This window comes from Chelonoidis abingdonii, chromosome 11, assembly GCF_003597395.2.
Source record: "Chelonoidis abingdonii isolate Lonesome George chromosome 11, CheloAbing_2.0, whole genome shotgun sequence".
Taxonomy (NCBI): Eukaryota; Metazoa; Chordata; order Testudines; family Testudinidae; genus Chelonoidis; species Chelonoidis abingdonii.
In genome coordinates this window covers 35,982,439-36,006,461 of record NC_133779.1, presented here as the reverse complement: position 1 = coordinate 36,006,461, position 24,023 = coordinate 35,982,439, and the positions used below count along the sequence as shown (strand labels likewise).

At 42.9% G+C, this 24,023-nt stretch overlaps 1 protein-coding gene across 4 annotated transcripts in view; it reads right to left on the bottom strand.

Moving 5' to 3' along the window:
- Positions 1-1,454: 1,454 nt before the first annotated feature.
- The window catches only part of KDM4B (lysine demethylase 4B), a 172,479-nt gene continuing 149,910 nt past the window's right edge, over positions 1,455-24,023 (bottom strand). For 2 of the 4 annotated variants that reach the window (XM_075070876.1, XM_032777484.2), the window contains exons 15-23: positions 23,360-23,582; positions 18,844-18,920; positions 18,587-18,642; positions 17,776-17,884; positions 10,893-11,078; positions 10,638-10,802; positions 9,429-9,548; positions 7,052-7,144; positions 1,455-4,499 (exon numbers count right to left, since the gene is read on the bottom strand). In XM_075070876.1, coding sequence (XP_074926977.1) covers positions 4,314-4,499; positions 7,052-7,144; positions 9,429-9,548; positions 10,638-10,802; positions 10,893-11,078; positions 17,776-17,884; positions 18,587-18,642; positions 18,844-18,920; positions 23,360-23,582 — 1,215 coding nt within the window. In that variant the 3' untranslated portion in view covers positions 1,455-4,313. Of the gene's footprint in view, positions 4,500-7,051; positions 7,145-9,428; positions 9,549-10,637; positions 10,803-10,892; positions 11,079-16,963; positions 17,060-17,775; positions 17,885-18,586; positions 18,643-18,843; positions 18,921-23,359; positions 23,583-24,023 lie in introns of those variants that run through there. The other 2 variants (XM_075070877.1, XR_012656807.1) reach the window with 2 other exon arrangements.

The following is a 24,023-nucleotide window of genomic DNA, read 5'->3' as shown; positions in this document are numbered from 1 at the left end:
GAGGGGGCAGGGGGAGAGACACGGGGATGACACATTGGGACAAAAAAAGGACAGAGTAACATCTCCAGCTACCACTGCAATTCAGGTGCATGGGTAAGAAACATCCCAAATCCTCAGGAATATGAGAGAGAGACTGGAAGAAGAGACTAATGAGGGACATTCAACAGAAGACTCTCTGCCCCACCCCAAATGGTGCTCAGAGTAAGGAATAGTGAATGAGATGCTTAGCTAGCTAAGCAGTATTCACACCTTATCCCCATGGTGCTCACACTGTGAGATGACATGGGATAGCAGTTTTCTATTCAGCCCCGCAGAATCTACCTCAGTGGGAGATTGAATAGAGAAAGGGCCTAGAATAGTTCCTAGACCAACAGAGTGTCAGGTCTTGGGAAGGCTAGTGTGAGAATATCTGCTCCATCCCAGCTCTATGATGCTCTGATAGGAAATATTGATCATCTTTCTGATATTGGTCCAAGGCTTCTGCTTGGAAACATCTTACTGGTCCTTAACGTGGCCCTTCACAAAGGGTTGTTGGTTATGGCAGGTCACAAGATAGTGGACCTTAAAATCACAGGACAAATTTCTGCTAGCGACTGCAATGGAATTACACCAGCAGAGACTTTGGCTCTCATATCCTTCTCATGCCTCTGGATCAAATAATATGGTTTTTATCAGACTACCTTGAGTAAAGCTAGGAAGCAGGTATTGGTGAGCTGAAATCTAAGGGATATTGTTTTCACCTGATCTGAAGCATTAGTCACTAACTGTAGCAGTTTGTGAGATGTAGCTACAAAACAATGTCAGAACTCAAGTGGGCGGAAAAGGGCCGTTAACAATCGAAAAGATGCGATTTTAAAAGGTTCATTATCTGTGTGACCTGCTAGATAGGGATGCTGAAACACTACTGAGATGGCTAAAAGACGGAATCCCTGTAATACGTAGCCACTGCTGGTTTATAAAGATAACAGAAATGTAGGATTGGAAGGGACATTGATAGGTCAACTTATCCAGTCCCCTGCTCGAAGGCAGGACTAAATATTATCTAGACCATACCTGTCAGGTGTTTGTTTAACCTCTTCTTAAAAACCTCTGACGAATTCCCCAACCTCCCTATTTTGGGCCTTAAAACTCTCACTGATCAGTAACTAACCAGTGCTTCTATGGCACTGATCTAGCTATACCAGGTTCTGGACGTTGAATCATTGCAATTTCAATTCTGAACTGAGACGGGGCTGCAAGGGCTTTACTCAAGGTAGTCTGATAAACGTATTATTTGATCCAGAGGCATGAGAAGGATGTGAGAGCCAAGGTCTCTGCTGGTGCAATTCACCAACCTCAGCTTCTCATGACTGAGTTACTGGTCAGCTTTCAAGAACCACTCTGAATTGGGAGATTTCTTCCCCTTAGCACAGTAGCTTTTATTTAGAAATGAAGAGACTTCAACCTCCTAAAAATTGTAATTCTGAAGTGCTCAACAGCCTTTAATTCATCATGAACCTAGAGGCAGAGAAAAAAAATGCAAAAAAATACATCATATCTTTAATCTAAAAGGGAAAAAAAATCAATTTTATAGCACATAATCAGACACTTACAAATATATTTCACTAGGGGGTGGGGAAGAAGTGTGCATTTCCTATTTCCTTTTCCATAGTCTGATGCACAGAAACCTTCAACATGGTCATTATAGATAAACTGCACAAGTCATTCCTGAACCAAAAGGAGGCTTTAAGAACAAACAAAACAGGAAAAACCCAGCAACAAAGAAGGGCATTCTACAGTTCCAGATTCACGTTTAAACATAACTCACCATCTGAATATGGGGGTCAGGGAAACATACATTTTTTTTTTGTTTTTACAATATAAATAGTATTTAAAAAGGTACTACATATGAATACAGTAATGGTGCTACTTCAGTCAGGACTTTAACATGCAGAGGAAATCCGTCCACTGCTCACAACCCATCCCACTCTACCTCCCTTCCCCTCCCCACTTCCAAAAAAAAAAATAAAAAAAAATCCTCTGCTGTTTAAATTCTCTTTAAATTGTTTTAAATATTTCTGTGGCCTGGCAACCATCCATTTTTTTCTTTTATACAAGCAAATTATCCTTTAAATCATGTTCTAGCCAAAAGGAGACAGCTATGCAGGAGTAATCGCTACACAGGTGCAGCAGCAAATAAAGGAAAGAGAGACTTCAGCTAGGTTCTACTTCTTCTTCTATCCAAAATGACACAAACTGAGGCTTTTAAGAACCATGTCCTTTTTTCCTTTTTTTTAAAAAATAAAAAAGTACATTCTTCTCTTATAAATTCAGTCTAATGCTTTTTTGGAAACAGATTCATTTGGAGAAGTTGAAAGCTTAAAATAAAATAAAATAAAGAATAAGACTGCCTGAAAGGATTTAAAACTGTTTTACAAAACACACTTAAAAAAAAAAAAAAGCGAGAGCAAAGCACCTCATAGAAGAGGCAGCAAGAAGTGAAGGGAATTCTAATTGCCCCAAGAAAAAACACTTCACTCCATTTCCACTCTCTGACTGGGACAGCTGAATCTCTGTCCAGTCTCTTAAGATGCTAATTACCATGTTATTCCCCAAATGCTTCCCACTTACTCCCCTGAAGATATCTAAACACAGTCACTTTAAAAAAAAAATATTGACTGTATTACAAGGGGGCTTAAAAAGAGAATATTGTTCCTCCCTGCCCAGGAATTTCAGGGACTCAAGTGAATAAGACTGCTGAGGACGCATTTCCCGGATAGCTTTGACAACTCACAGGCAAAGACACAAAGGTGGGTTTGAATAGGCGCTGTACATGTACCATGTCCCCATCCCCCCACACGCACACTGCAGCAGCCTGGGGTTCTCCATGAAGTCTACTTATTTCTCTTCACTTCAAACCTGATTCAAAGCCCTCTTTCCACCAACTTTGATGGGCTTTGGATCAAGCCTTTTATGCAACACTGTTCCATAACAGCTCTACAGCAGGAGGTGCTTATACAGCATTCAGGTGGGAGCTGCCCACTCAGTATTTCAAGATTTGTTTCTGACTTTAATACTCATTTTAATACTCAATGAACTGAGCCCAAACAAATGCAGGCTTTCATCCCGTTTCACCAGGAGCATCTCAAAGGCTCACTCCTTACCTAGGTAAAGGATGTCACAACAATCGAAGGCGTTTGGGGAATTTCTTCTTTAATGGAGGGGGAAAAAAAAAAGAATATATACACACCTCCAAGGCTTCTGTCATGGAATGATTCGCACAACTGTAAGCTGCACAGCTCAAAGCCATGCCTAATAGAGAGCCAGAACAATCCCCTTGCATGTCACTGTCTGATACGAAGAGGAGGGCAGCAACAGAACAGTGCCTGCCAGCTCTGTGAGGGGGAGGAATCAATGGCATATCTGAAGCGAAAGGCATGCACGCCGGAGGTGGCAGAGTCTAAGTGATTGCAAAGATGGGGAAGGAAAAGGCAAGGAAGAGGAGTAGAAGGAGCAAATGCCAAAGTCCAGCCGTTTCTCCACTGGTTGCTCTTTGCTGATGACAGGGCAGAAATGCACACACCCACCATCTAATTCATCGACTGCAACAACATTCGGGTTATGAGACATTTCCTTCCCCCCTTCCCCAGGTTACAAAGAAAACATTGCTTTAAAAAAAAACCCACAATGTCTGCTCTTCTTCTCTCTCCCCACTGCAGTGTTAAATTACATTTCAGTGGTGGAAGGAGGGGGAAATGATTTTTTTTTTTTTCTGTTTTAAAGCAATGACCTAGAAAAAAATATTGGTGGAAACTGTCGTTTTCCTATTGTTGTCTGTGTTTTTTTTCTTAATAATGCTCATTCATAGAAAACGTCACAAAGGTGATTTATATGTACAGAAATCATGATTCCAAAGGCTGCTTCAGTAGTCAGTGAAATAGCACCTTTTAAAGACAAAAGTTTGATGTGGTTTAAAAATCTGAGTCATTTCATTTTTTATTCATTTTAACCCTTTCCAAACCTTAAAAAAAGAAAAAAAAAGAAAAAAAAAAGAGCCAGTCACAAAGCTCCATTAGTACAAACTCTTTCAAAGTCTTCATGTGAAATGCTGTCTGAAGGGGTTTTGAGCTCCCTATTCTATTGGTCAGCAATGCAGCTGACAGAGTAGAGGTAGCCTGTAGCCAGACAGGATTTTCTTGCAGTCCAAACCAAGAGCAGAAGAAAGGAATTCACAGCAGGCTATTGCACGGGGCTGGCCTTTTGTTCCACAGTTTCCTGGTTACTTTTCCTCAGGGTTGAAAAGGGTTAATTTTTTTTATTATTATTAATCCTGGTTAAAACATGTTACTCTGTGGTCCTGGCTGGTACTGCGTCTGCAGCAGGGTCTCCATGAAGGCCAAATAATCTGGGTTCTGTCCATAATCCTCGGGATTCCTGGAATTCCCCACTCGGGGGCGCTTGGCCGCTTTCACTTCATCTCCCGAAAACACTCCTTCCTGAGGGGCCCCAGTGCTGAGGGACTACAGGAGACAGGAAAGTACAATCATTAGAGGGGAAGATGCATGAGAGAGAAGCGTACCTACTTAACAAAACTGCTTGGACAGGAGAAAGTGAACATTGTGTTATGTCCATGCTAGAGAACCACTGAAGGCCAGAAACTGCAGGGACTGGCTCAGAGGAACACACTTGGCTTGTAGGACCAAACTCAACAACTTCAATTCAGCTTCATTTCTGTAGCAGGTTCTCTTCCACTCTCTAACTCCTACCCACAAATCCTCTGCCACTGCAACCCTTCTCTGTCTGCTCAGGTTATTCATTCATCGTACAAAGCACCCTGGTAAAGGAAGCTTCTCTTACTTCCTTAGGCATAGAGGGGTCTGTTTGGGGAAGAGATTGTTGTAAGAAGACATGACAGCTTATACATTGCCTCTCACTCTCAAAGTAGACAGAAGGTTCTTGGCAAGCGTGGTTACTTCCTTCCTTCTTCCAGCTGCTCTTTATTAGAGTATCTTGAAGGTCACTCACACAGAACTCTTCCTAAAAATCTCTGGGAACAGGAGGTATGCAGAAAGAACTAAGAGTTTCAAGTCAGATGCGAGTTACTCACCTTTCATTGTGTGTGTGCGCGCGCATGAAGGAGAGAGACAGAACGAGTAAGAGAGTGTGCATGAAGGGGAGTGGATGTGTGTGTCAGTCACTCTGGAAATGTTACAAAGCCTGAAGGTCAGGATCCATCAAAAGTGACACCTCCACGCACCCTATCTCACCACTCAAATTCATCAGCTTTGCTGAAAGGCAACACTGCAGCCAGATACTATCAAAAATATTGTCTAAATAAAAGACTGACGATCTCTGTTCACCTGATAAAAGCAAACGCAAGCAGCTCCTCTGCTCCCAGAATCCACTTGAAAAAAGGACAAAAGTAAATTACACATAGCATAGTTAATCTGTGGAATTCATTGCCACAAGATGTCTGAGACCAAGGATTTAAAGAAGGATGAGATATCTGTATGGATAATGACAAAATCTAGAGTTACATTAGAGATGATAAAAGCATTTTATAAGGCACTAAAAATCCCTTCAATATTTCATGGCATAAACTAACCTATAACCAATTGACGAAGCTTCCTCCTAATCCCTGTAAGTCAGGGGTAGCCAACCTGCGGCTCTGGAGCCATGTGCAGCTCTTCAGAAGTTAATATGCGGCTCCTTGTATAGGCACCGACTCTGGGGCTAGAGCTATAGGCGTCAACTTTCCAGTGTGCTGGGGGGTGCTCACTGCTCAAACCCTGGCCTGCCACAGGCCCTGCCCCCATTCCACCCCTTCCCACCCCATCCTCTGAGCCTGCCATGCCCTCACTCCTCACCCTCCCCCTTGCTCTCCTGGGGAGGGAGGGGAAGGTGCTGATCAGCAGGGCTGCCAGTTCAGGGGAGAGCTCATGGGGAGCTGCTTACATTACTGTGGCTCTTTGACAATGTACACTGGTAAATTCTGGCTTCTTCTCAGGCTGGCCACCCCTGCTCATGGGTAGTTAATTCCACATAAATGTCCATTACCGGGTTATTTTATTTTATGTGCAACATCAAACATATGTTAGTGGTCACAGACAGTGTTAGCTGTCAGACAGACCAGGGACTCTCGTGATCAGCAGTGGAATGCAGTATGGCAGTGCCTATAATCCTTTTGTCTTTATCATGCAACAGTTGACATCACAGGCATCTAGAACAAAGCAAGAAGCTGTATGTGCTTCATTGCTCTGGGCATCTGATCTTACACTCTTTAAAAGCAGCATCAGGTTGGGGGAAGAAGGGGGGGGAACTCTTGAGCCACAGATTCTAATCTTAGTAATATCAATTCCTTTTTTCTAGGTCGACTAATTCAGCCACAGTTAACTGCATGGAACTATGCCTACACTATGGGGTGCGATTTCCCCACTTGTGCACGCACACACACACACACACGCTTACTCTCATACAGATAGCATGAGTGTAAATAGTTGTGTAGCTGCAGTAGCACAGGTAGCATGCTGTGTGAGTATACATACATGAGGAGAAAGAATCACACAGCTAGCTCATAATGTAGACATAGACTATATGTTGGTCTTTAAGACGACGCTTAAAAAATTAGGGTCCTCTGCGTTCCATGGGATTTTTAATATCTTTTAGAAGTTTTTTTATTCCAGTGTCCTTGGCCAAAATTTCCAAGACACCACTGGGCTGCAGGTCAGTTCACCTAACCATTATCCTCTCACCCTGCAGGTGGCAACATTTCAATGGCAGAGTTTGTAACTGGTATCCTACAAGATGCAAGGCACTTTACTGAACACAAGATCTCTTAACTAGGGAACACAGAAATCGAGTCTTGACAAGCAGGAATTGTTTAAAACCTTTTCAAATGTCTTCATTAGGTCATTTTACAATCTTACACATATTCTGTGAGTGAATTAGGGTCTTATAATTCTAGAAGGGAGAGGGAGCTTTTTAGGTCACTTTGAAACAGCCTTTAAAGAAAATCTAATGAGCATATGTGAGAAGCAGCTCCCCCTTTTTTTCCTGCGGATTTGATACTCACCAGGCGAGATTTCACTCTCTTAGGAAGCTCCTCCTCCAATGTGTAAATATCACCACGTTTTACCATCAGCTGGGAGCCATCTTCAAACTCCACCTGCAGAGAGCATAGTAGCAATCAGGTGACTGACTTCTCCATTTACAGCTACCAATTCTTCCTTCACTTCCTTTTATCAGCCTAAAAGGTCCCCAGGATTCTCTGATGGACACAGAAAACACAGTGGGAACCATGAAGCAAACCCTCCCTCCTCCCGTTGTAACATGGGTATTACACTCACATCAATAAGCCCTTCTTCCTTCTTAAATTAAGATTTTTTTTCACACAAGTCAAAATATATTTGTGCTTTAACAAGGAACAATAATCAGTCAGGTGTAAAAATGGTGGTGTTAATGCCTCATTCCAACCCTCTTTCATTGAGCACTGATTACATCATGAATTATGTAACAGGAGATGTTACTGGGAAGTTTGTTCATGAAAATGAGCCCATGAAATTTTAAACTATAAAATAAATATTCTCAGAGCCTCTTGCTTGCTTTGCTGAAGACTTACAGGAGCCTCCTGGATAATGCAGAAAACATACATAATATGGTTTAAGGGAAAGGTAGGGTTTGATTTAAACTGGGAAAATTCAGAGGATCGAAAGAATCTATGGGCAGGTCTACACTACTGCTTATGTTGATGTAACTTATGTTGCTGAGGGGTGTGAAAAAGCCACAGCCCCACCCCAAGCGATGCAAGTTACACCAACCTAAGCACTGGTGTGGACAGCCCTAGGCTAGCAGGAGATGCTCTCCCGCAGACATAGCTGTAACAACCAGGCACAAGTGAATACGCTATGGTAGTTTAAGTCTCCATTCTGAATACACACACAAATGAGGTTTAAAGACAAACCACTGGAGTTAAATTTTGAAGAAATATGCACCTAACCTGAATGTGCAAAACATGGAACAAGTAACTGCATGAGTTGCAAAAATGTACAAATGCATATGTGCCTGAATATTTTATTCTCATTTAGTGCTGGTAAATAGATGGTTTCAGAGTAGATGCTTAGTAGTTTCAGTAAATAGATGCTTTTTTACAATTTTTTTTTTAAGCTTTTAATGCTATTTTAAACAATCAATATGTGAATTTCCTATATTGTGACTAAATCAGAAAGCAAACGAACAGATTTTTCAATGGAAGCGTAAAAAAGTTAAAATTTATGTTAAAATCAGACTTCTTTGGAACATCATGCCAAAGGGATCTTTAGGATACAAGTCTGTGGATTATGATGCTCTTCTGTTTGCATACACAGACCTTAGGCAATTTTTGTGAAAGGACTAAACAGTATAATAAATGCCTCTTAGACAAGTGTCCTGAGAAATTTCTGCCACCACACTTTTCAAGATTATTCAGAAACAGGAATCTACACTGCACAAAATAGTTTTCTGAACGTTTCATTGTGTGTGTTTGGTTAAATTGAGGTGCGCAGGGTGCACTTGAAACCTCCCAGAATCCTGGTAATTTTGAAACTTCTTGTGGACCATTTAACCTAGATGTCATCAAATGACAGTGCTGAATTTTGGGGAACTTCATGGTGAAATGCTGACCCTTTTTCAGATTTCTGATTGCTAACCTTCTGTAAACAGAAATCCTACATGTGGTACAAAACACAAGACAAAACTGCTTCAGGACTCAGTGTTTTGGGCTGCAGAACTGGCTGCTTCTGTTCTCTGCTAGAAAAGGTAGTTGGTGACATGAATGACAGAACTGGAGACTGAAGGCTTCTAATTAGTCACAGAATAAGTAAAGGAGATATAGCAGCAGGACATTGTTCCCACATACTGCTCTGCCATGTACCTTCCCATGAGTCTCCAGAGCGAGTGTAAAGTCTCCAAGCCATTCCATTCCTGATCTACACTTTTATTGCCAAGAGAGTTTTAATTACCTAAATACCTGTTTGTTAGGAAGCGGAGATCATAAAGCTCATTTCCACACAGGCCATTGAACAGCCAGTAGACAGTGGTGATATCAAGTCACTTTTGACCTGGGTCCCCTGATGCCCCTTTTCTCTACAGTTGCTTATATCCACTGCACAGCTACATATACGAACTCAAGCATCCTTTTTCATCACAGAGAAAGGGTGTGAATGAAAGGAAGCCATTGTGAATTTCTAACAGCAGGTATGTGTGTGTACATGCATCCAAATCTGCCTCTGAGGACCCTTTTCCTGACTCTCTTCATTCGGAGCATTACAATTCCTATAAGAATATAGGAAATATTAACTCTAGAGGTCACATTACGTCTTCATAAATATAACAAGCCTCCTGTATCTCTGAGGAATAAAGCTTGTGTAACACACAGGTGCTGTGGTGGAGTTTTTAGACCCCTCCCTATTTACCTGATAAATCTGACTGATCTGGGCTGCAATGAACTTGGCCTTATAGATGATTCCATCAGTCCACTGCAGCTGAACCAACTCGCCTTCTGGAGGCGGTCCCATCTGAATGCAGTCTCTGCTCTGAAGACAGAAGAAAGTCAGGAAAACAACAGATATGAATAAAACTTGGGAGCAAGTTGACCACCTTTGCCATAGTGACCACCCATGGACGATACCACAATAACATGACGCTTTAACATAAGAACCCAAGAGGCTACCATATCATAAGCAAATCTGCATCTGTTCAAAAACCTCACTAAGCATAGGCGGCTTACAAGTCATTGCTCAAGTACTGAACCAATTGTTTGCACCAGCTGCTGGTGATAGTACTTTGCAATTCTCTGGAACTCATCCAAGGTGCTCAAAGCAGCTCAGATGCCCTGTGATGTATTACCCTCATTTTACAAGCACAGGGGAGGAGGTGCTAATTGACTTGCCCACAGTATTACATGGTAGGTCAGTGGCAGAACTCAGAATAGAACCCAAGAATCTAGACTCTTAGTACCCTGCTCCAATTCTTCAATACACTCTCCCCCACTCTAATCTATTTACTATATTAAAACAAACATACACACTGTCCAGTCTATTTACTCAAAACAGGACTTGGGAGGGAAAAAATGAGACTTTAAAAATGCAATTAGTGTGCAAGACAGAACAACCTATATTCTCGTATTTCAGTGACCAACACTGGCAGCAGCTGTTGGTCAAGGAACAAAAGATAGGAAACCAGCTAATAATCAGTAAAGCCATATATAAGGGGATGCATGAAGAACACTTTATCCATTGGCTATGCGGCCAGCAATACCTTTTTAACCTATTGTAAAAAGATTTCTCAGGGTATGCTCTGTTGTTCCTTCCCACAAAGTAAGCAAGTATGCAGCATTGCATCCTATAGATGAAGGGTGGCCAAACTGCAGTTCGCGAGTCGCATGTGGCTCTTTTACAGTTAAAATGCGGCTCACGGAGCCCATCACCTCTCCCCTCATTCTCTGCCTACCAGACTGGAGGAGAGGGGAGCTCAAGGCTTCTACCCTGCAATGGGGTGGTGGGGCTTCAGCCTCGGCAGGCGTCTCCTGAAGATTATCGTACGTGGCTCGGAGGGTCAGTAAGTTTGGCCACCCCGCTACAGATTCTACCTGCAGTTACAGAGGAATCTAAAGAGCTTCTTACAGTAATGCTTTCCGGGTAAACATTATCGCTGTAAGAGCCATCGTCAAAGTTCACTTCATAGAAGGTTTGTGTTGTCATGCCGATTACTTTACACTTGTAGTAGAGTCCATTGCGGTTCTTCGTAATCACGGTCTGTCCCAGCGATACCTCCCTCCGAAACGGGATCTATGGAACAAAGGAAAGGGACTGATCAGGGATCACAAGAGACGTGAGAGAAACAGTACATAGGAGGGATTTTAAATAGAAGACACTTACATTGTGGTTGGCTGCTTTATGTTTGAAGCAAGTGATGGACACAACATATGGCCAATCATCCGGCTCCATGGGTACCCCAGCAGCATGCGCACAGGTCACATGGAAGGAAGTGGAGCAGTGCTCGAAGGAGCATTGAATGCAGGCACCAGATACCTTCTTCATCCGATTCCGGCAGTACACACATTTCTGAAGGGAAGCAAACACAGGTTCACATTATTCAAAGGAGACAAAGTCAGCAGCAGCTTTTAATCAACATATTTGAGGCTGGAGGCCAAAGTTAGACATGGTACCAAACTCCTTGTTATCAACAGTTACACTGAAATAGAGCTCAGAGGTCCCAACCAGGATTGAGGATGTCTCATGCAGGGCATTACAGACACAAGGGTAGTCAAATTCCTTTCGATCTGCCTGCTCAACCATATGCACTCATCTAGAACCAATCCTGAGCCAAAACACACACATCCTAAATATAAGAGACACACAGAACTATTGTTCCCCTAAACAGCAACAAGATGACACCATTTTAATCTCTCAAGCAGCTATCAATGACACAAGCCATCAGACACATATTAACCAATTACGTCCTCACTAAAACAATTTGGGATGACGTTCTCTGGAGTGTAATGTATCAGCATTACCTACAAGCATTATGGTAAAATTTCTACTTCCATCATACACCCATTCTCCAGAGATTTTTAAATGTACCCATTTTAATTCATATTGTAGCTGAAACTTGGGAAACAAGCTGCTAGAATAGACAATAATTTTCATCTCTGGACACAACGCAACACAACACAGAATAACAGTTTAACATCTTATTTTTAAGTAGGTTCTTTTTATTACTATATATACACATGGAATACATGACGACATGGTATAACAGTTTGATTGGCATCTATGTGGGATCATCTGAAGTATGGAACTCACTCACTGCTTTGCCACTCTTGGGTAAACAAAACCTTCATACTACACCATGCATTTTGAATACGCCACAGATGTTACAAAAAAGGTTTTAAAATGTTTTAAAGTCCTGCTCACCTCCCCCCCATTTGGACTGTTTCTTATATTCCTCTCTGTAAAACCAGCTGCCTTGGTTACTCTGTGCACGGATTAGAGAGAAAGGAAAGCAAATAATAAATGTGAAGTCTTGTCTACTTATGGAGTTAGCCCAAAAAAGATATTCAGGAATAACTTGTGTGTGGACACTCTCTTATTCCAGAATAAATGTGTCATGTTTGCTTAATCCTCTTTGAAAGAAGATTAAACTAAACTGGAACAAGGCACTCTGATTCTGGAATGAGAATACTATGAATTGGCTATGCAGCCAGCAAGTCTTTTTTAACCTACTATTCATTATTCTTATCATGCCAGAATAAGGGTGTCCACAGATGAAATTATTCTAGAATAGCTACTGCATTTTAAATTCACACCGTACTTTAATGTAAACTAACTTTCACCTGTAGACAACATTTAAGACACCTTTGAAATGGATCTGAAATACCCTTTCTAAACAAACATGTCCTTGTTTTAAAAGTCCAGTATCTCATGGTACTGTGGAATTGACAGTGAGCACTGGGTGCCACTGGGAAGCTGAGAATCGCCCCTCACTCCAGTGGTATCAAACTCCCATTTCCAGCCCTGCAGGAATGTGGAATATTAAACTTTTAGACTGGGATTTCCAAAGGAACCTCAGGGAGTTACGAATTCACTGACTTTCATGGGGAATTGGGCTCCTAATGCCGATTTGCTCATTTGGAAATTACAGCCTTAGTTCATAAAATGTTTATGTCTAGAAAAGCTGTCACTGATGGTTGGCCTGGGCCACAGATTGGGATAACTTGAGAAAGAGGAAATTCCCCGTTTTGTGGAAGGAAGGAGGATGCCCTTTAAAAAGAATGCAACTGTTTCAAACTGCTCATATGAATAGAATCCTGGGGAGAGAGATTCAAGACAAGTGATCAGGACACAGATACAGGATAAATATTTATCATATGGAAATCATCTCCCCATATACTGTGGGTGGGAATGGGGATTGGTGGAAATTTTTTTAGTCACCTGAAGATTGGTATTATGCTCCAGAAGAAAACGCTGTATTGGACCTCTCCCTCTCCTCCCCTCTGCTCATCTAAACATCAGTATCCCATCTTCACTGGGAGTGAGAACCTTCCTCCCTCTGCAGCCCCTGCCATCAGGTGTAGTCTTCCTTCCCACCTCCCTTCCCTGCCTCAACTGTACTAGCGCTCTAACAAATACTGTCCCTGCCCCAAAGAGGGACAGTTATTTCCCTCTCCCCGCCATAAACTGAGAAAGGAAGAGATGAAATCACTCTGCCTCATATGGTCCCATCATGCCCAATCATGCCCAGATATATCAGTAACACTCCTGTACGTTGATGCAATAAGCCAAGTTCATTTCTCTTGTAAGTATCAGAATCAATGGAGAGAGAGATGAATTTGGCCCGGTGCTTTCACACTGAATTTCCTAGCTTTTGTTAGTCAAAGTCAGGCCCTTCGCACTGCCTGACTGTAGTTTTTGGTATTTAATAAGCTAAGCCCTTATCGCTCTGTAAGCCATGTTCAAAAGGTAGATAAGCACCACACCAAAGTGCGCAGCAGGAATACAGCACTGAGAGCAAGTCAATAGCAATGAGTTCTCATTATTAAACTGTCAATACCTAATTCTCTCCCTAGCAGGGACAAGCACTGATATACGAAGTGCTCAATACAGCCTCTCAAGGGAGTATTAACCCTTGAGTACAGGGAGCCTGATTTTACTGCTGTAAAGCCTGCTTCCAAGCCTGAGGGATTAACATGCATCTAATGGTATCCCAGTGGCAGAGACACTCTGTTGTGCAGAAGAGTGATACCAAAAGAAGTGATTAGACAGATCAAATATGATCGGAGGACAAAGGAAAATCTAAGTTACAGGGACCTTGAGATGTGGAGGATGGTGAAAGCAGAGCATGAGTGGAAGACCTGGAGGTGTGGGACATGGGACTGGGTATCGTGGGGAAGATGCTCCAACAGACATGAATTAATTTGGAAGGGGAGGTGGCAAAAGAAAGAATATCTAAGGTATGGGAGAAACATACTCTGAACAAATGCACACCAAAAAAAAATCAGATCATAGCTGAGAGTAAGGAATGGGCTGTCTGCAGCATGATGAACACTACAATTCATTTACTCCGGTGAGGGATGACAGCTAATTATTCTGAATTTCCACGTCATACATAATTTACACATACAAGCCTGTAATACACCATTAATCAGAAACCATGCAAACTGCACTCTTTATAACGATGCAGCATGCTCAAATGAACTCAGAGGTCTATGCTTGCAAGGGGAGCCCAGGTCTTAGCACCTAATGCACATTTTCAGATGAACTGGACACTGTTTTTAAACAAGTCACCCCAAGTCCTCACCCTGCATCTATATCACAGAGTGCTGCCCCACCATCCCCACATTGCTAAGGAAAAAAGAGAAGTGAACAGTAACAAAATGCACTTGAATCCACTGAAGAAGCATCTCCTGCCACCTCCCTTCTTTACTCCAGTTCATTTGCTTCAGCTACCTATGACCTTCCTATCATTCTGCACCCTTCTTTCCCAGTCCCTGTTCATCCCAGCTCCACATTCACCTTCATCTGCCTCAACTCAAACACTACTGAAATCTTCAGCCTTGCCTCCTCTTCTGCTCACCTTGATTTCAACTTCCTTCTCCATGTTCACCACAAGCCTCACCACATACAGGATACCTCTAACACACAAAGAAAGGTGACCACAGTCTGCCTGTCCCTCTCTCTCTAAACAACTCCACTAGCTCCTCCATTTGTATCAGGATGCACTTGCCAAAAACCTCAATGGACTTGCTCCATGGTATCTCACAAACCATGTTTCTCTGTACACTCCCCCATGCTCATTTAGCTCAAAATTCCTATGCAATTTTACCAGGGCTGCTAGTTCAAGAACTTTCTCCTTAACATCCTACTGTCAAGAACAAAGCCTTGTATCTGACTCATTGACTTTACATCTCATTTCAAGTTTCAGATCAAAATGTAATTTATCTTCCCTTAGTTATGACACCTACAAAAGTAATGCAGCATTATATATGGTAACACTGCAATACGTTGTTTCCTGCACTAGTATGTGCATATCTGTAATAGTAGCATCCACGAGTAAAAAACCAAAAAGGGATCTTAGCAAGCAGACAGTAAACAAACACAACAGACATTCTGCTGATGCGGGATAAAGGGGCTGAGATTCAGTTTACTTCCTACCTCCTAAAACTAGTCCTGACTGCAGGGGCAGCAGAAACTTTGCACAAGGGCCACACTGACATCTTGCCAGAAGTTTCAGTGCTGCATGTGTGTCCAAGCAGGTATCTGAGTTCCTCCATGTTCCCTGCTAGCAGAGTAATGTGTGATCTTGGTATAAAACATGTAAGATTCCAGCAGGCAATGAGAAAGGCTGCTCTGATTAAGATGAAGCAGCACATAGCAGGTCATACAGACTAACATTTTCAAAACCAGGTGCCTAATGCTCAGGGGGTGCTGAGCACTTGCAGCTCTTACTTCCAAAGGGAGCAATGGGTGCTTAGAACAATAGACAGGACACTTAGTTAACTGATTTCCAACCTGAGGCATCAAATGTGAAAATTCTATACCTCCCATGAAACATGAAGGAAACCATAGGGGACAATTTTGGCCCCATGCCAAAGTAGATGTTCATCCACAGAATAAAAGCCACTGTACAATTCAGCAAGACTGTCCATCTATTCAGGACTGAAACAGCAGGAGTTGTTTTAACAGATCTGAGCGGGGGCCCAGGTGGAAAATAGTAGGGAGTGCTTCAGGTTGGGTACGATTAGTTTGAGGTATACTGGTTGAGCTGTATATGAGAAGCTCACAGCTGCTGCCCATACTCTGCTTAGCTTTAGACCATGCTATCAGTCACTCGCTCTTACTCCCACACTGTCCGTCACTCACCCTGCTGTGCCCAAGTAATTTGGCAAATTTGGCAAGCCGTAGCAATCTCAAATCCTGTAATGCCTTAGGCATGAAACTCAACCCCCTCATTACTTGAGCATACATGTCAAGCGTGTGCGTGAACCTCTCTATAGGCACTTCTGAAAATCTGGTTCTTCTCATTTCTTAACATTGCAGTGTGTGAGAAAAAGATACAGTTGATGCGCGTATGTTTGGACTGACCTGTCTACATAGCAGAGCTGGCTGGGATGCCACACCAAGGAAGGATGCTATTTTAGTATTCTGTCATCTCCAATATTACTTCCTGTGCGCTACACAGCAAAACCCACCAGCTTATCCAACAAATCCCCACACGCTCTGCCTGGTAAGAGTTAAGCTCATTTCACATCTAAAAAAGTAGTGTTTCTCTTCCTCCCAAAAGTTGAGGCAGCTGAGTCCAGCTGTTCTCAGAGAGACCCCCGACACAGGAAAGCTACTACAAAGAATGGTTTTCTTAAAATCCCCACTGCAACTAAAGGAGGAACATAGAATTTACCAGGATACTGGATTGGACTGCTGGTCCATAAAGGATACCATGTATCATGAATGAGGTACAGCTCAAAGTCCCTAATGAGGATCACGGGCCAATTGGGCCCGGTGTTGTACAAATAAATGCTTCAGATGAAGGCAAATTAAATCCATGATGCCCTTGGACACCTGTAAAATGCTGCACAGTGGACAGAAATCCATGGAAACTTGTTACTGAATCAAGTAGCATCACATCAAAGGCTTCCCAATGCTCACCTTCACTTTCCTGCCCCTACAATTTGTGGTTCTCTCCCCCACACCCCCAATACACATGCCATACTCCCCTAATCATCTTCTGCCTATAAACCTTCTCCTTTTAATCAGAGTCCTCCCACACAGACCCATGCCAAGCAGTCTGGAGTTCATGATGACAAAGTGATGCTGCACAGACTCAGTGATGAATGCTGCACAGTTGCAAGGCAGCCATGCAGGAGTTAACAGGTTTTCTTGTGAGGCCCCATTAAGCAATACAAGCAACTTCTGTGTAAAAGGATTTTTAATTCATCGTTACAAGTGGTGGTAATGAAGAGGATGCATGCTGGAAATGTCAGACAATCCATAAAGAGCTGGTGCTTCAAGATTTATCACTCTCGCATCATATTGCTCCATCACGCAACCTGAATAATGAATGCTTTTTACATTCACATTTGTGTACAAAACCCACTTGCACAACAGAGGAATAACTCTAGAAGCATACACAGATTCTTCCTAACCTCTCATCCAGGAAGGGCTGGGCTGCCTACACTGAAAAGCTGTGCAGTTAATGAATACATCAGCACTAACTACCGAATACATCAATGCTAATGACATCTTCCCCCATCATATCCCCCCCTCTTGATATCCAGAACTGACTCCCACGCAAAAGAAAAGCAAAAAGCACAATTTATCCTACCAAATGCACCCATAACAGAGGGGTATTCAGAACCAGCTGGGAGAACGTAGCACCGTAGGCAAAGCCAAGACTCATTGATTCCATCTAATCATTAAGCCCCCGGGATGAAGGTATTGCAACCTCCACAGAAAGGAATTAAAAATCCATCTACCAGCATGTAACCTATTGATATATCTTCTCCTGATTCCCTCCTTATCGAGATGACCACAGGGGGCATTCGTTAATTTCTGCACAAATGGAGATGGGAAAGATTTTGTGATGGAGAAAGTGAAACATTTTAAAGGAAAGCAGACCCTCTTGGACATATCTCAATGGTACTGCTTCCTGAGGAGAGCATCCTCCAGCCCTTGCAGCCTGAGGCTCCTACACAACATTTAATGTTTTTCTCACTAGCTAAGCCAAGCCCTGCTATTACTCAAGCAATCCTCAGGAAGCACCTACCAGTTTCCACCGCTGCTCTGGAATAGAACTGATGTCCACAGGATGGCGCTCTATTACGTTGAGGAAACGGGCCTCTGGGACAGTGATAGCACAGATTATATGGATCCACCTGGAAATCAGAGAAATCAGAAGCTGCCATATTTTTTTTAAAAAATGTTGGCACATTTATGGGATGCATAAACTCTAGAGGGCTGGTAACATTTCTCCTGGTTTCCCTTCTATAGTATCTGGACACATTTATGATAGTTGGCAGCACTGGTAATATTAGCATCTGGTTATTATTCACGAACTGCACTAGATAATGGTCTCTGGAACAACTGGGATCAACTTTCTTCATAGGGAAGCATTCCTGCATGGTGCTGAGTACTATCTGAAAGGTGCTGCCTTTGAAATCAATGACATTAAAGGTGTTCAGTGCCACACAGAATCAGACCCTTAAGAGTAGAGAAAGAGGGACAGCACAGACATCCCAGTTCATCCATCCACTCTAAAGAGCAGCAATTATGCATGTGAGGCAAAATTTTGCTCCCCCACTGGTGCACCCTGACTAGTGTTCACAATATAAACAAAATTACTTGCACTAGTGCTTGGGTGAGAGAGCTAGTACACAGTGCAATCCATTGTAGTGGTAGCTGTGCTGGTCCAGGATATTAGAGACATAAGGTGGGTGAGGTAATATATTTTATTGGACCAATAAATCTTATTTATTCTGTTGGTGAGAGAGCTTTCCAAAGAAGCTGGTCCTATAAAAGATATTCTCACTCACCTTGTCTCTCTAGGATACAGGCAAGACATTTTCAATGCTACCTACCTCCCATCAGTGGTCATTTGAAGAGCTCCTCCCCTGAGATTACACAGGCAGCAGTCCTACAGTAAAAAACCATCATAAAGATTAACTGAAAAAACAACCAAGGCAATCCCAAACCAAACCTCCGCAGAGATTTATTAAGCTGGGGCAACAGCATGCCGGGAAATACTTTGTCTCCCCACCTCCCCTCGGTGTTGACGCATCCAGTTAATTCTCTCCAGAAACTTTCCTTTCCAGTCTCCACTACAGTGGATACTTACCGCTGCCCATGCATTGGCTGAGCACCGGGAACAAGACCAGCCTTCATTCACCAGATCAGGGCGTATTCCATAGCAACCTGAAAGAAAGCAAAGTATTCTTCTCACACTCTTGGTAACACATACATGAAGTCCATCACTGAGAGTTCAGGTGAGATACACCTTGGAAATTAGACACAGTATTTGGAATAGCCAATTCAAAACCCAAGAGACTACAACACACAAACGACAAGGAGTCACCTAGGGGTAGGCAGCTAGCATTGATGTCACATACTAATGAAATAGAATGTGAAATCCCAACTCCTTCCTAGGGCCAGAGGTTAGGAGGAGATGTCTGACACTACAGTCTAGAGACTGGTCTCAGAAGATATGCCCCTATTGCTACACTAAATGGACACATCAAAGGGGGTAAGAATGATGATCTGATTTAAACCCAGCAGGTGCAGCCATCTTTGCAGAAAGACTGAGAAGGACCTCATTTGAAGGGGAGGAAAGGGGGAGAATAAAGTAATCTAGCAGTGGGGAATTAAACACTCCATGTGCTTACTGCTGCACATCACACAGGAAGTCTGTGGTGGAACAGGGAATTGAACCTGAGGAAATCCCAGGCTAACCAGTAGGCCATCCTTCTTCCCAAACATCTCATGAGAAATTTTCAGCTAAACACAGTAAAAGCTGGAAATCAAGGTGCTACCATCTCAGCTGAACAGGCAAAAAAGGTCTCTAGTATACAAAGCACTTCAATACTTAGTGTTAATAACTTGGGTAAACTAAAGGTAAATATTCAGCTATGAAGTGAGGTCAACACAGTACTCACTTCCGTAACAAGCAGCTACCTAACCCAATCAACCAACCTCAGAAAAGAGTCAATAATATACACCCATGGTTGCCTCCTGCATATGAAGTTCCTTTCCATCAAGTGACAGGTCATGAAAGCAGATCCAATCCAGACCTGGCAAAAGAGGCGGGGTGATGGAGTTTGGAGAACTGATTAGGAAGTTGACATGAGTTTCTATTTTAAGCCCTTAAGTGAAATATCTGTGGAGCCCAAACCTGTGTGGAACAGACCGTGAAATTTCAGCATTGATTTCTTGTTTCAAGACCACAGGTTGGGGGACCTCTGGACTTGAGGGGGGAATCTTCTGAAGGAACACAGCTCTCAGATGAGAGAGAGAGAGACACAAACTACAGAAAGAAAGAAAAGAGGAGCCTAAAGGAGAAACTACGATGAGAAACATATTTAATATTCTTTTTTTTTTTTTTTCCCAGAAAATAAATTAGATCTTGCTTAGTAGGAGCAAACCAGCCAGACTAGAGCTGCTCGGACTAAATATTAACCTTTCAGTGTGGCTGTCTGTTCCTCAGGAACCAGGGTGTTTCTGAATGTAGCTAAGAGGCAAAATCTCATTCTTTTGAATAGGAGGCTTTCAGCTCCCAGAAATAGCTATGCAAGAGAGAGGAGAAGAAGTGTGCGCTGCGGGGAACGAGAGTGACTGAAGCCCAGAATTGATAGTTAATCCAATGAGGCTAGCAAACAAGCGAAGTAACTACTTTCTCCCCTCAATAGGTTGTGTCAGCACCTTAAGGGCCTAGAAATCTTGGCCAAGGTTTCCTGGTATCCCTCCCGTTGTCACAGCCTATCACAGCCAGGTGAGACTCCTCCAAATCGGATTGTAATAAGTGGCCTGCTGAGCAGTTTTACAACACCCAGCCAGCCCAGCTTCAATAAGCCCTGATGCTGTAGCTCCATTCTACAGAGTGAACAAACTGGTCTCACCACACCAAAGGCAAGTGGATACTGGAATCTACAAGTGCAAACAGACAGTTATGCACCTGCAACCTTAAACTAGAGCCAAGCCTCATGGGTCCAGCACAGCTAAACCTGATTAATAGAATGCACCAGGCTCTGTCTACGACTGCAGATTAACTTTGCTTTATTCATATACACATCTCTCCATATTAAAATTCGGCTTGCTAACATTGCTCTTGCATGCCTTTCTACTGGAGATGTATGCATGTACTGGATAAAGAGACAACTCTCCAGTGACAACTATCTCCAAGATGAGAAAGCCATCTCCATCACGTGTGCACTCACCCTATGTCAGCGTACTACACACCATGATCCGGAAGTGACCACCTCGTGGATACAAGAAAAGTTCATCCTTTATTCTAATTCGCCACAAGAGACATTTGTGCTCAACTGCTCTTGTTTATAAAGCTGAGACCATAAAAGCAAATTTTGCAGATGCAAGTCAAATAATTCTTTCCGTCTGCCAAGGTCAAACAGCAGAACAGTAATATACCACACCTCCTAATACTAGTGCAAATCTTAACTAGATGCTGTAGAATCTACTGTACTCCTGACGCAGACCAGTACCTTCAATCAGCTGCCATCAGAAATCCTCGCTTGGGCATAATAATCAAAGAAACATGTAGTGGTCTGTAGTGTTGTAGCTGTGCTGGTCGCAGGATGTTAAAGAGAACATGGGTGAGGCAACATCTTTTATTGAACCAACTTCTGCTGGTGAAAGAGACAAGCTTGCAAGCTACACTGAGCTCTTCTTCAGGTCTAGGACCTTTCCGATAAGAGATATTGCCTCACCCACCTTAGCTCTCTAAAGAACCAGACGTACGTGTCTCCTGTGATAAACCAACATTGTCACAAACAGCAACACAGACACTATGAAAATGCATCTCAGAAACTATTCCATAAGCCCAGGTGCTCCCAAGAACAACAGAGGCTCACAGAAATCACGGTATTAACTACCCTCTCTCATGAAATCTTGATAACTGGTTCACCTAGTAGGCCAACATTTGAACAAGTGAGAGGATTGTAAGTGGCTTACTTTGCAATTTCTGGTTTCTAAAGTATGACATACATAAATGGTAATTTACATACCAATAGGGTCAGACTCCTTGCACTGACAAAGACCAGAACAGGTAAAACAGCAGGCAGAAACAAACAGAAACAGGATCTGCTCAAAGATGTCTGCTCTGTAGTTTCCTCATTTCTAACAGGGCATTATCACAGATAACCACATGTAAGTGCAAAACTAGCTAGAAGTAATTCCAACCTGAATCCCCATGAATATGATGTACAACTGGGATATTCATGCTGCACTCTCTCTGTAGTAATAGCATGGGAGATAGAATTCTTAACGAACTTTTTCTCCCCTTTTCTTCCATTCTACTCCCCATGTAACTCACCTGGAACTGCTGGCATCTGTACTCTTTTTAACCCTAGCAAAAGGCTCATTGTCTGCCCCAGCTGTGCAATCATTCGACAAAAAGAGGGCTGTTTCTCTCAGAGGATTCTCTTATGGAAGCACAGGTGTCAAACCGGCCAGGAGTCATTACATTACATGGCCCAAGTGAGCAAGGAGGAGGTATATAATGAAATTGTTTCAATGAGATGGTTTTATACTTTTCATTTCAAAAGATCTCCCAGAACGATGCTCTGTCACCTTAATTACTGAAAGGAGATTTCAGGATTCTATGTCCCACCACAACAAAAGGATGCAATATCCTGTTTCATTAGTGCAGATGGGGGGGAGGGGGCAGGGGGGAGAAGGACTTCAGACACAGGTTGTCCTTTAAAAGCTCCAGTCAGTTCCCCATAGTGGCCTGGATGATAGTATGTCAATGGCACAAGTTTTGGGAGAGAAATTTAAGAATTTATTTGTCCTCATGAGATCCTCCTGAGCCCAAATTACCATTCTGTTCATGCAGGCTTTGAGAAGGCCAGTCTGTAAAATATGTGTCAGAAGGAGAAAAGAGTCCAATAAAATAATGGACTTTCCTCTAAAAGACAGTATCTCAATGGGATCCTAATCTATAGCTGAAAACATTTTAGGGGCTGATCTGCTGTAGTTTCAGCCACTACTGAATACTGCCCTTGGGAATGTCCCCTGTTACAACCCCAAACAACTTTAGAAATGGAGGCTGACACACTGAGGTGAAATGTACCTGTTTTCTCTTCCTCAGGTATTTCCTCATGAGCAGCTTTTAATCAGTACCATGGCTGATCACACAAGCTAAGGATTTCTACTTAGTGTCTCCCACCTGACTTACACGTCTAAGGTGGCACTGCTGTATTCGCCTGGCTTCCATATCCCCTAGACTCACCAGCGTGGTTTAGGGAGAGAGCCTGCACATTAGGAGTTTACATGGAAGATGCCTGTATAAGAAGGGAGCTTCCATCAGGCAGGACCTGATCTTTCCCTTATTCGCTGCCGTCGCCACCCCCCCACACACACCAGAGAAAATAATTCCAGAAGGAGCAGAAGAGGAATAGAAAGCACATGTGCAGAAATATGCAGGGATGGTCATAGCCACGGCAGGCTTGAGAACACAATGAAGAGGAAATGTATATGCACATTAGTGCAGGAACTGGCAAAAGGAGTGTGGCAGGAACCACAAGCATGCCTAGAAAGTGTCCAAATGCAGAGAGCACAGGTGTAAAGAAACTTACAAGTGACTGAATGCCCAGAGCCCTTAGTGGGGAAGGAGGAACACTCACTAGCATGAACCTGCAGGCAGCACTTGGCGCAGGATATCAGGAGACTGGTTCCATCTTCTCCAATATACGAGTTTGAAGGAAGGGGCTCTGTGTTTTCCCCACCTGAGGTAAAGCACATCTCAGGGATCAGAGGTTTTGTCTTCTGTCCACACTTTGAAAGCTGGAGCAAGGAGGAGCTCTCCCCTATGGAGACCTGGACAGCCTCTTTATCCATCTGTAACGACTTAAGGAGGAAAAGGAACAGTGGTACACAGAGTCTCCACTTTGCCCATCCACCAGCTGTTCTAAAATTCAAAGAATATTGCCCTTGTGAAAAATCAATCCTCACTAGCTCATGCTGTTTGCAACCACAAGAAGTGCTTTTATCCCAACTCCTACCTCACATGACAAGAATCTTGTCGTTCCCTCCGTCCCAACAGGATGTACCCGGGGATTTGCCATTTGGTTTGAAAGCTCAGGGAAGCATTAGAACAGTGGCTCTCAAACTCCTTTACTGGTGACCCCTTTCACATAGCAAGTTTCTGAGTGTGACCCCCCCTTATAAATTAAAAACACTTTTTTGTATATTTAACACCATTATAAATGCTGGAGGCAAAGCAGGGTTTGGGGTGGAGGTTGACTGCTCGTGACCTCCCATGTAATAACCTCGTGACCCCCGAGGGGT